The sequence below is a fragment of the Motacilla alba genome, chromosome 5 (assembly GCF_015832195.1).
Source record: "Motacilla alba alba isolate MOTALB_02 chromosome 5, Motacilla_alba_V1.0_pri, whole genome shotgun sequence".
Lineage (NCBI taxonomy): Eukaryota > Metazoa > Chordata > Aves > Passeriformes > Motacillidae > Motacilla > Motacilla alba.
The window spans coordinates 31165168-31178006 of NC_052020.1; the positions used below are offsets into that span (position 1 = coordinate 31165168).

General features: G+C 35.9%; 1 protein-coding gene across 8 annotated transcripts in view; it reads left to right on the forward strand.

Annotated features, from left to right (window-relative positions):
* FMN1 (formin 1) overlaps positions 1-12839 on the forward strand; it is a 168820-nt gene that overhangs the window by 103540 nt on the left and 52441 nt on the right. For all 8 annotated transcript variants that reach the window (XM_038139829.1, XM_038139831.1, XM_038139833.1 and 5 more), the window contains 2 exons: positions 6536-6597; positions 8265-8353. In XM_038139829.1, the coding sequence (XP_037995757.1) occupies positions 6536-6597; positions 8265-8353 (151 nt within the window). The remainder of the gene's footprint in view (positions 1-6535; positions 6598-8264; positions 8354-12839) is intronic.

The following is a 12839-nucleotide window of genomic DNA, read 5'->3' on the forward strand; positions in this document are numbered from 1 at the left end:
AATTTTTATTTCAAGCTTCTATGACCATGTTTGTTGTAAAGTCATGTACAAATGAATGTATGGTCTATGTGTGATGTACTGGTTAGTCTACCTTAGGTAGCGGTTACAGAAAACAGGTAGAGAAATTCTCAGATGAACTGCCCTGTGCATACAGATGCATGCAAAATTGTAGAGAAGACAAAAGAGTAACTACAAGAAAAATTGCATCTTCCTTTAAAATAGTGTGAGACTTCTGCATCCATAGGGTTATCCTCTAAAATCAAAGTACATAGCTTCACAGCATATTCTGTAGAAAACTCAGCAGAGCAAAACAAGCAAGTGACCATATCTGGCATCCAGATGTTTGAGTTTGCATTTGATAATGCGCCAGCCACCACACTTCAGGAGGGGGATCTCCCACACGTGTTTGTTTAAGAGAATGAAGTTCATCCTTTGCAGATAAGTTCATATCCATACTGCTTCTGAGTACAGTCTAAGGAGAAGACAGCGTAAAACCAAATAATTATTTTGGGTACTGTTGGTGTTATATGATGCATAGGGAAAGTTAACATTATCATGCTGCACCTGTGCTAAGACTCAGCTTTTTGTACAGTGGGAGAGAACAAATCCGAGTACTTCGGAGTTCTGAGCACTGGTGAATCTGGTACTGGTGAGGGCAATAAAGTTTTTTGTTAGACCACTATTAATATTACTCATTTCCTGAGCAGAAGAAGCATGCAGAAAATCTGTCTGACTCAGTATGCTATATAGAGTCTGTATATTGAAAAGACAAATAGCAGTAATCAACTTGTGCATAAATTTGAGATTATTTTTGAGGCTGCTTCTCTGCATTTTTTAAAACCTTTATAAAAGGAGATGAGGAATAGCAGAGATCACGTGTTAGGTATGCTTTAAGCATCCACACTCCATTTCATATCAATCCATTTCTGTCTTTTCCTGTCATTGTTCAGCTGAAATACTACAACTTGAGAGACAAACTTGTGGATCAACACTGTTTGTGTGGTTTTGCTGTTGAAATACTACAATTTGCTCTACAGTGAGGTGTTTCAGTTTTGTTTGTAATGGGAAATGCAGATTATAGCTGTATGTGAAAATACTTTGTGGGTCCTTGTCCCAGCTTCTTACAGAGCAATATTCTTCTCACTGAGATAGTTCCAAAATAGTAGCTGGCAATAGCAGTGCACTGGAAAACACATAATAGCATTCCTTTCTGCAGTGTATGTCATCTGTACTGGCTTTCTATGAGCTACTGAGATCCTTGTTCAAGAGTTAACTGGCAAAATTGTGGGGCAGCCCAGATGAAAAACTATTAGTTACAGAAAATGGGATGTATATAAAATGTAGATGTCTTATGTTCAAAAGAGTGATTATCCCAAATCCTTCCCTACATTCATAGTACCTGCATTTTGCCACTAAAATTGTTGAGCACCAGAAGTTCTGCTTATTACATTGGGGAAATATTTCACTGTCAGATATTGCTTATTGCTGTCAGAGCACATTAACTACATGGTCTGCTGGTATATATGCTGGTATATTTTCCATGGGATTAAATCTTTGAGATGTGGTAGATCACATCAGATGCACAGTTAATAGCTTTTTGTACCCTTTGGTTGTAAAGTGGTAATAAAGAGCAGTGTGTTCCCCACAGAGCAGCTGCAGACTTCACTGCTACATTTACCAAAACCATGGTAGCTGTGCTGTAGCACTACGATGTTGACAGAATATAGCCTGTATGAAAAGGGGAGAACTTCACATTTATCCTTAGCATAGAGATTATTTCTAATACTAAAAGTGAAGCGTCTGACTGGTTTCCTTCAACTTTGTGATTTCCCCTTCATTTTAGGATATGGGAGTAAAAAATTGGAAGAATATGAACTGTAGATTAACCCAACCAGACTGATGATCAGTCTAATAACCATTCTGATTGAGTATTATATTTCTAATCATCTGGGAGTGCTCTAATAAGAGCCCATAGAAAGTTTATAAATAGGTTTGCATTGTCTTAGTGCAAGTTATGCCTTATGGCACATCTAAACTGTTGTTCCAAAGTTTTGTGACTTTCCCACCTACCCAAAATATTACATGTATGTATTCTATACATTCTGTATATTATGCATGAAGTATAAAGATAGCTGCACACCCATCTCAGAAATTGGGAAATGATTTTATTTAAAATTAAATGTTTTTCTCTTTTTTTTGGGAAAATTCACAACGTATCTTTTTATTAATCTGTTTTGGATATCCATTGCATGTGGGTAGGTTAACATTAATGCCAAAATCTTTTGTTCATGACTTCTGGCAAGATGCAGGCTTTCTTAGGCTTCTAAGCCTCCATTGTGCCCATGGTGCTTCTTTATTACGTATATTTTTTTTGTGTTGCATGGCAATTAATACTGGAGAAAACCTTTAAATAAGTTGATAACATATCAATTTGCCAGAATTAAACCAGAGGGATTTGGATATTACAGGCAGTTTTGCCAAGTATTTAACAGTCATTGTCTAGTTGACTAGGTCAGTCACAATTTTATTTAAATTTCCCAATGACGGGCTTTCAGTGTTCCCGTGAAATCAAGCCTTACTCAACAGAATGCAGTATCTAAAACAACCAAGTACTTCCAGGTCAAATAAATGGAGCTTTGGCAAGCTCCTTTTATTTAAATAACGTACTTTTGTTTTATTATTTGGGAGCAGTTAAGGTGATTTCTTCATATTTCATAGTCTAATTGTCACATTAAATGGTTTGATACTGGTGAGTATATGTAAGTTCTGTCAGCAGGAGTTAAATCCTGATTTAGCTAAAATGTGTTTAGTAGGAATGAGGCTGTGTATCAGATTCAGCCTTAAGACTGTTGGTATTTAAGGTTATTTAAAGGAGGTAAGTATATTTTTCACATTAAACTGTAAGCTGTAAAGTTGTATGTACACTGCACACAGTATGCTTTAAATTCCCAGCTTTTTTTTGCTGTACCTTTTTTAATTGATCAGAATACGTGAAAAATCTGTGCAGCAGGGAATCTGTTAGATTCATTTTTTAGAAGTTAGTATGTTAAAAACCTTTGGTATAAGTTTATATTTGAAGCAATGCTCTTAGTATGTGAAATGTAGCTGGCAAGTATTTTTATGTGTGCCTGTTAGTTTGAATGCATGATGCTGATCTGTTTTTTGTCCTAGCTGACGGTTATTATATCCTAATGGGTGCAACCCTGCACTAATGATCCTTGTGTATATAAATTCTTCTTCTTGTGAGCAGACACCATAGGCAACATAAAAATGTTTGCCTCAATTTCCCTGCAAAAAAGGATCTCAGAAACCAGACTTGGCCAAGTAACAGATTTTTTAAAGGTAGAGGAACCCAATAAAATTACCAGCTTTTCACAGCATGAGTCTACTTCCTTTTGACATATTGTGAGGTGTAGGTGAAATATTCTAACTGAACTGACAGTGTAAGGAAGACAGCTAACTAGAAAGCAAGATGAAAGTAAAAACCACCAATGATGATTGATATTGTAATAGCTATTAATTGTTTTGGAGCCTCTTTTGTGGATTTATGATATTTCACCTATATTACTCACACTTACGTAAGCCAGATATAATGAGATTTAATGCAGTAAAGTATCATGGTTAAATTCACTGTATCAGGAAGAGCTTTTTGTAAAACATACCAAGGTTTGTATTAATTTGGATGAAGTTAATATACATATGATTAAAAGTGGGTTTTGTTTTTCATAGAAAAATTTAAAAGCTTTTGTTACTTCAAGTGAAAATTAAAATAATTACTTTCTTTGATCTAGTGCAATGGATTTTTTTCAAGCTGCCCCCACTCAAGCTAATTTACATTACTAATTACTAATACTGTGAGTGTATTTTCACATGGCATATTTTAAGAATAAGAAGAATGTAAAAACACCTGTGAATTTGGGGATTTCTTCCAGCTTTTAAAAATTAATGTGTTTTTTTTTTTTTCAAAAAGATGGGCCTATCATGAATTTGCATGTTTTTATTTTTGTCTTCTGCTCCAAACGCGCATGGCAATCATTTCAATCAGTTTGAATGTAAAAAAAAAAAGGGCTAAGACAATAAAATGTATAAAGATGAAATAAAGGAGGTTATGTGGATTTTGGCAGTACTTCTGACTTAGTAGAAATGTGTCTCTACATACGTTGACATCCTAAGATGTCCAGCTGAATGGCTTGATTTTTAACTGCAGTTGTCAGTCTGTGCATTCATTGCTAATAATAGGAGTACAGGTTGTATAGCAAGTAAATCAGAAAATATTTTCTGAGTACTTTTATACAATAACATGCTATCTCCAAGAGAGATAGTAACTCAAGTCAGTGTCTCTTAAAATTGATGATTTTTAATTCTATTAAAAATGTGGTTTAGCAGATTTATTTCATTAGCTTTATCACACTTTTTGTTTTATCATGTCACTTCAAAACAATGCTGATTTGTTCGATCTGATGTTGAGTACAGAAACATGGATAACGTAATAGAGTGTTAAAAACCACTTTGTGATTCTGGGGCCATTTTGGTGACAAATATCTGGCTGAAATATTTAGCTAGTTTTGTAACACTTGATATTCTTATTACAGTGAGTTTTTATCGAACTGCTTCCTGTCATCATAATAGATTTGTACATAAAAATTTGACTATCAATTACATGCTTTGCATTTCTAGTACTAGTTTAAATTGCCTCCAATAAGTTGCTTTTTCTCAATAGCTTTGGAGAAGTAAATTTCTCCTTGTAAGCAGATTTCAGAATATGCTAAAATAGGATAAAAGTTAAACCACAAGGAGAAGTTTCTGAACTCAATATGCATATTGTTAATCGTAGCAATTAAATATATTGGACTGTGAAACCAATTTTCCAAGAGATTTTCCATCTCTTAGGTTCTTTTGGAATTTTATTGGATGATACAGAAGATAGTGCAACTCTCGGATCTGTCTTGCAGGAGATAAGAGAGAATCCCATAAATTCAAACCCTAAGGAGTTTTCTTTAAACGAAGATTTTTGCCAGTCTCAGTGGTTCAGGCTTTACATTTGGTTACAGTCTTGAGGGTTTTGAATCTTTCCAGTAAGACAAAAACAGATGGAAATACTGTTTTCTTCATTGATACTGTCTTCTGTGTAATTCTTTACTTCTAACCTAGGTGTAATGTCAACAGATGGAATAATAATTGACAGGCAGAATTTTAAAGCATTCTAAATGTCACTGGACCTTTTAATAAAATTAATTAGCCTGCCACAGAGAAAATTTACTAGCCTGCTGGTTAATTTCACAATGTAAAATCATGGGGTAGGTGGTAGAGCAGGCGAAAGCTTATTACTTTTAAATAATTATTTAAAGATGTGCGCCTTGCCCCTTTCAAACATGGATTACAAATGCAGGAAGAGCTTTTAAAATCCTCTAAGTTCATAAGCAGTCAAGGATCATTTGAGGAAATATAATACAATTGAATTAAAAGTTATCAGATAGTAGCTAATAACATCTCACTGGTTATGTTCTTGATTCTTTTGGGATTAATGTTCTCAGTAATATATAAGCATAAGTCATGAGTTCAAAAATTGTGCCTAGTCCTCTTCTGAATCTGGAGGAAAAGCTGGGTTCAGAAAATTTAAACATCCAGAGCTACTTCCATTCCACTGTGCATCTCTCAGCTTACTGGAATTTAACATTTCGAGTGTGTTAGAAAGCACCATGAAGCAATCCCATTTAGTTTTCAGGAGAGTTCCAATATCAATTTTCCAATACCAAGAGTTACCAATACCAATTGCCTAAATTGTGATGGGATTTGCAAATGTTGGAAGCACCTATGTCATATATTCCAAACACAGTAATATTTGGAACTAAGATAGGAAACATTTTGAGAGTTCTCATTTTTAGTAATGAAGCATAATTAATCACTGAAGAGTATGCTGCATGTGTGTCTGTGTGGTGTTGAAAATTATTTATCTGTAAATTGTCATGTGCATAGTTTTCTATTGGATAAAGCTAATTTTATTGTGAACTTGTAGAAGATAACTTAAAAGCTGTAGCACAATCTTTTCCGCTTGCAAATTTATAGCTTGCAAACTTTGAAAGTTTGTCTGCTTGTCTACTTAGCAAGATTGCTAGCTCCTAGACAAACTGATTTCCCATGCATACAGGGCGACTTAAATACCTTCACTCTCAATTCCTTCCTATCCAGCCTTCTAAGCTAACATGAAATCTGTGCTGTTTGTTGTCTGGTATCAGTTGTTCTCATGTTTTCCTGCCTGGCCAGCTACACAATCAACTGGCGACTTGACTGGTCACATCTTTGACTGCTGATTATATAGAGATATACTATTCTCCTGAGACAGAATTTATAGAATGTCCTTGCTGGAGTGCTGTGATTTGACATCAGAACAAAAAAAAAAAAAAAAAAGAAAATTACCTGGAAACATAAATGTCCTGTATCTAGGTTAGAACCCTTTGGTACATTTCACAGGAAAAAGAATTGAAGTCTTAATTTATGTTTTACAGTGTCTAATTTGTGTTTGTATTCTGTACAGCTATATTGTGTGTTGATGACTCTGTAGTAGATCTGGAGACACTGGAAGCCCTATATGAAAATGTAAGTAAAAGTGGGGTAAAAATGTGGTTAATCACCAAGGTATTTCGGATACAGACTTTAGGCTGCTCAGGGAACTAGTGAGTAAGGTCCCCTGAGAAAATGCTTATGAAGGTTCTGGGGTCCATCAGTGCAGATTATTTTTCAAATACCACCTTATGAAGGGCAAAGGAGCTGGCAATTCCTAAATGTAAGAATTCATGCAGATGAAGCAGAAGGTTGGCTTATCTGAGCTGGGATCTTCTTTTGGAGCCAAGGCAAAAGAGGAATGTGTATGCCCAGTGAAAGCAAGGTCAGCTGGTGTGGGAGAAGTACAGAGATGCTGCTTGCCACTCTAGGGAGAATTTGTGCAGCCAGAGCTCAGTTGGAGTTGAAGCTGAACAGAACAGTGGGAGACAATAAAAAGAGGTTTTTTAAAATATGTTAATGGAAAAGGCAGTGTAAAAATAACATCAGATGGTTACAGGATGAGGATGGCAACTCCACAAACAGGGACATAGACAAAGAGATGTCTAATGCTTTCTTTGCCTCTGTCTTCAACACCAATTATGGACTGAAGGGCTCCAAGTGCCCTGAGCTGGATGATCATGACTGTGAGATTGATCCACTCCCAGTCAACTCTGAAATTGTGTGGGATGTGCTGCTCCAGCTGTATCTCTGTATGTCTGTGGGGCATGATGGAATTCATCCAAGAATATTCAAAGAGCTAGGTGATGCCATTATGAGGCCTTTTCTAGATGATTTTTGAATCCTCTTGGGAATCTGGAGAGGTCCCAGTCAATGGGAAGTGTTTGGACAATACTCTCAGGCACATGGTGTGATTCTTGGGGTGTCCTGTGCAGGGCCAGGAGTTGTACTCAGCGATGCTGATGGGTCCCTTTCAACTCAATATATTTGGTGATTCTATGACCAAAGGAAGCCAGTTGATGTAAATTTTTGGATTTCAGTAAAGATGTTGATGCTATCTCCCACAGTATCCTGTTGGATAAAATGTCCAGCACACAGCTGGATAAACACATCATATGATGGGTGAGCAATTGATTCATGGTTTAGGTTATAGTGAAGGGGGTGACATCAGACTGGTGACCTGGCACTAGTGGCATTCTGCAGGGCTCTATCCTAAGCCCTTTGCTCTTCAACTTCTTCATTAACAACTTGGACACAGGACTGGAATGTGTATTAGGTAAGTTTGATGATGGTCCTGAATTGGGAGGAGCCATTGACTCCCTTGAAGGCAGAGAGGCCTTGACAAATCAGAGGGTTGTGCAGTCATTAACTGCATGAAGTTTGAAAAAAAGCGAGTGACAGATTCCGCATCTGGGATGGGGCAACTCTGGGGAGTGAAACACTGGAGAGAAGCTCTGTGGAAAGGGATCTGAGGTTCCTGGTTGATGGTAAGCTGAACATGAGTCAGCAGTGCCCTGGCAGCCAGGAGGCCAACCTGTGTCCTGGGGTGCATCAGGCACAGCATCACAGCCAGGCAAGGGAGGGGATTGTCCCCTCTGCTCTGCTCTGGGGCAGCTTCACCTTGAGTGCTGGGGGCAGTTCTGAGAGCCACAGTATAACAAAGTTACAAAGTTATAATTGCTGCTTGCAGGCAAACAGGTAAAGTAGTAATTTATTAATTTCTTATTAATTAGTAACTAATTAGTTTATATTAATTCACTCAGAGAGCACAAAAGGATGAACTGGAGAAAATCAAGCAATATTATCAGACTTCAAAAGAGGAGGAACTGAAGCTTCTGGATAAACCAGAACAGTAAGATTTTTTTTAATAGTTTGTCATTATATAATGTAGTCCTTTGATTATATGTTGAAAGCAGTTTTGATACATAATTCTTGGTAATTATGAGCTTTTCTAAAATTATAGACTTTGTGTATTTCAAGACATGATGAAAAAAATTGCCCTTCTCACAAAACTTTTTTCAGACATGATGGAGTCATGACAAAGTCACATCAACTTTGACCACCACAACTGATAAAATACGTAGTCTTGAAACAGTAAGGATTTTGGTTCCCGTTCTCACATTTGTAAAAGGCTTATCCTTCCCTTAAAGCATTTATTAGTAAATTATCATTACATAAAGCAGGGACAGACTGATTTTGGTTGTTAATTTTTTGAAAAAGCTGTATGAGCAGAGGGTTTGAGTTGATCCTATGGTCAAAGACACCTTGTACACTCTGGTCAAGTTCTCTGAAGACCTAAAAGACTGATGCCACAGTTCTTCTCCTGCCACTGTTGTGGCTAGTGACAACTGTTAGGATGAAAAACTCAAGTGTTGCTCCTTGTGTTATAATACACCTTAGACCAATGTGAAAAGAATCCTCAAGAATTTATGAACAGGATGGTAATCCTGAATTTTGTATTTGTGTAGACAATTGATTTCAGATGTTGGCCTACCAGTGTTTTTTGTCTTCTGCTATTTCACTGCTTTTTTTCTTTTGTACTCTTATCCTCTTTAATTCTTCCTTCCCAGAGGCCTCTCTGTCATCTTGTTTCCTTTTCCATCTTGTCTGTTGTCTTTTCTGCTGTCTCTGGTGTAAGAAAGCGTAGAGGGAAGAAGAACTGAAATAGAGATGGTATATGATTGGTTAATGTCAGCATTACTGTATGTTCATATCTTTTTTCCCATTAAAATGTTAGTGCTGAAGAACAGATTTTTTTTTTCTCCTTACATGAGGCAGCTATATATTCATTTGTGACTGCACACTAAGGAGTAGGCTAATATTGGGAGATAAGGCTATTATCTTACTCTTGATGAAGAGAGGCTATTGTTCTTTAGTAAGTCTTAAGAAGAAAAATATCTGTAAAGTTTATATACGAGCTTACTTTTGCATCCCATGTCCATGGTTTTCATTGCCTTGGCTTGGGGCATAAGGATACATTGTGTGACTAGCTGATGTTTTCCAGAGCTTGAATCTTTGGCAGTCTGTTTGCTGTATGTCCAAGTTAAATAAATATGAATGCATTTTGTCTTTTGGAGAATACGAATCTTGTAGAGCTCTAGGGTTATAGGGGGTTGTCTTTTCTGTAACTTATAGTGGAGAGAGGTTAATCCTAATTAAATACAAAGTTGGATTTATACTATCATTGTTCCATAATTAAGAACTGTAAATGAAGCAGTTATGCCTAGTGGTTCAGAGTGAAATAGTAGTACCAAAGACAAAAGCTATTTTTTTATCAATTATTACTCTGTGCTCTTTCTGCAAGACTTAAGTACCCCATTTTTACCCTATAATTGAACTACATTGGTTAAGAAAACTAGCTTTTTAAAAGGTGGCTTAAGGGGCAAACAATTTGCTTTATGTACTTCTGCAAATTTTGTTGGACCTTCAAAATAATGTGCTTTCTGAAAACTTAGTAGATCGTGTGCCCCTGGCTTTGTTGTCTCAGTCAGCCTAACTGCAGAACAGGAGATTTGTTGGAGCTGTGCTTTACTTATTAGCCCCATAAAAGGTTAAAGACAGAAAAGTGCTAAATTTGTATGTGTGATTAAAAATATTTGCTGTGGGGCATAAGCCTAATGTATTGTCTTTAATGAGGATCAGAACAAAAGTGCAAATGAAATAATTTATCAAATGGTTGCACATACTAACAGTAGTCATGCATATAGTGAAACCTTTGAACTGAGTCCTGAAGTCTAAAGGAAACCCTTACATGTTTGGATTACAAGACAGATAAAAAGCTTTAGTGGTATCACTGACGTTCTTCTGCGCACGTGATTTTTATTTGTCTTGCTTGTATGTTAAATTTGGCACAAACTGTAGTATGACAGCAACATAACAGTACTCCTCCTAAATTGTGCTTCATGATAGTAGCTGTTAAAATGATAATATTAATCAGCATGATAAAGATTTATATGCAAAATTGGCCACAGTTTAGGGCTTTGCTAGCCGGATACAGATGCTATAGCTAGTTTCTAAGAGATCCCATTTAGTTGTAATATATAGTCTGTGAGGCTTCTCCACTGTGAAATAAGTACTAATAAAGGAAATAGCAACAAAATATGGTACTGGTTTGAATGTAGTTTGATTCAGGAAGTAGTGAGTGATTTATAATTGCTGTCCCAGTAATGCCACTTGCTTCTCTTTGAAGACAGCTCTGCTTGGACTTCAGTTTAAATCCTGCTGTCATACTTAGAAGCTTGCAGCATTAGATACACCTTTTTCCTGAAAAATTGCTTCTAAATTTTCTATTCTTCAAATGTGGATAAATGTGATTTGAAAATTAGAATCCTTAGAATCAGCCTTCCTTGTCCATCTTCTGCAAGAATGGTCTCTTACTAGCACCATAAAAATATGCCTGGCTTGAAAGTTCTCTCAAGTTTTTAAGTACAAGATTTGGATAGGCTAAAGGAGTTTTCAAGTAAATGCATTTTTTATTTACCATTTCTGAAAGAAAGGAATATGCTGTACCGCATGGAGATGTACAGTGTATTTTCTATGTTTATTTTAGGCCATCAGAATTGTAGTAATGAGAAACCCTTCCAAAAGCTATGCCACAGCACATCATCATTATTTTAAGTCAAAATCATACTTTTCTCAGAGTAAAATTGAAATAAGAATGTTTCTTTCTCTTCTAAAGTTTTGTTCATCTGAATTGGTGGTTTATCTGTGACAACCATAGTTTCATGCTATGACTTTTTGATTGGTTGCTACATTTGTAGTCACTAAGATTCCTTTTTGTGACAGATTTCAGTTATAAGTGTTCTGTCTGGATATTTACTTTGAATACCCTGAATTCCAGAATCTGAAGACATCTTCTTTTTACACTGATGCTCTTTTAACTCTTAGCACAATGACATTGTATTCGATGGTCAGCCATGTGGGAAACAGTTCTCTTTTCATAGGAAGGCAAGAATATGTGTCATTTGACTTTTTAAATTTAAACATTTTAATTGTATGTCTGTTAGAACTTTAATGAAGGAGTTTGGTTTTTCTTTCCTTTGTTTCTCTCACACAAAGTGCAAAATACCCTCTTTTTTTTTTTTTCCTGGCAATACCATTCATTCCCAATAGGAAGCATTTTTATTAATACCAGCTTGGCATTTCTTTTTTCCCACTTCTTAAGTCTAAGAGCCAAGCTGGGCCTCCCTGATCCTTCTCTCACAATAGGTTTTTTCATCAGGCGAGAAAGAAAAAGAAAGAAAAAGAAACAAAACAATGGTATTTCAATTAAAACATAGTATTTCACACCAGCCACAGGTGAGTTCTACTGATTTTTAAACAGTCACTATGTACTCAGCAAAGCCTAGCACCCATGAGAAATATATAAAGCAGATTTAAACATATCGGTTTTATTTATAATGAAAAAGAAATTATTTGGACAAATCAGGTCTATTGGCTTAAATAATTAAAATTAGGAAGAATTCAAGCTAATGAATTGAATGCTGAATTTCCTATAATTGAGCAAGGTAGAAAAAATCTTTGCGGCATTGCATTAATGGGAATCTAAGGATATCTGTAGACAGGAGATTAGAAGAATGATGCTGAAGTGATGTTGGAACAAAAGGCAAGCTTGCTTCTGGCTTTTATGAAAACTTGTGTAGCTCTGAAATCTTGAATTCAAAACCCAAGAGCAAATTATGGTTATTAATATTGTTATTGTAATAGATGCTAGAGCTTCTTGTATTATCAGCCAAGCTCTTTTATTTTAAATTGATGAAAAGGGAGGAATTACTCATGCTTTGAGATGCTTTTATTTTGTGAGGTCTGAACTACAGTTGTTGAATATGCTTCCATTTATTTTTATTTACCAAGAGTTAACAGACGAAAAGCTACAATAGAGTCATGAGGAACATATACCTGTGACAACAGATATAGAGCAGATGAAGACTTAGTAACTGTGCAGAACATTGACTGAAGGCAGATGTACTCTGCAAGTATTTTAGAACTAAATACACAGCTAGGTGTGTTCCCATAGAACATGCTGCTATATGATTAATGTGTGCAAATTAGAAAAAGAAAATTGATGCTAAGAATCAGAAGAAAGCTGTTGGCATAAATTTTATATTATGAAATAAGTTTGTAGGAATATATTGAGTTCTGTATTTCTGAGCACATTTTTAAGGGAAACAAGACTGCATAAGTTGGTGTGTAAGTAGTGCTATGTAGATTTTCCTTTTTTTTGTTCCACTGGATGATTTGAGATCCTTCTGTTTATTACTGTGCAGCTATGATAGTTAATGGGTTGATATGATAATGATTAATGTCTTGCCTTTTTCTTGACATTAATAGGATTTTTA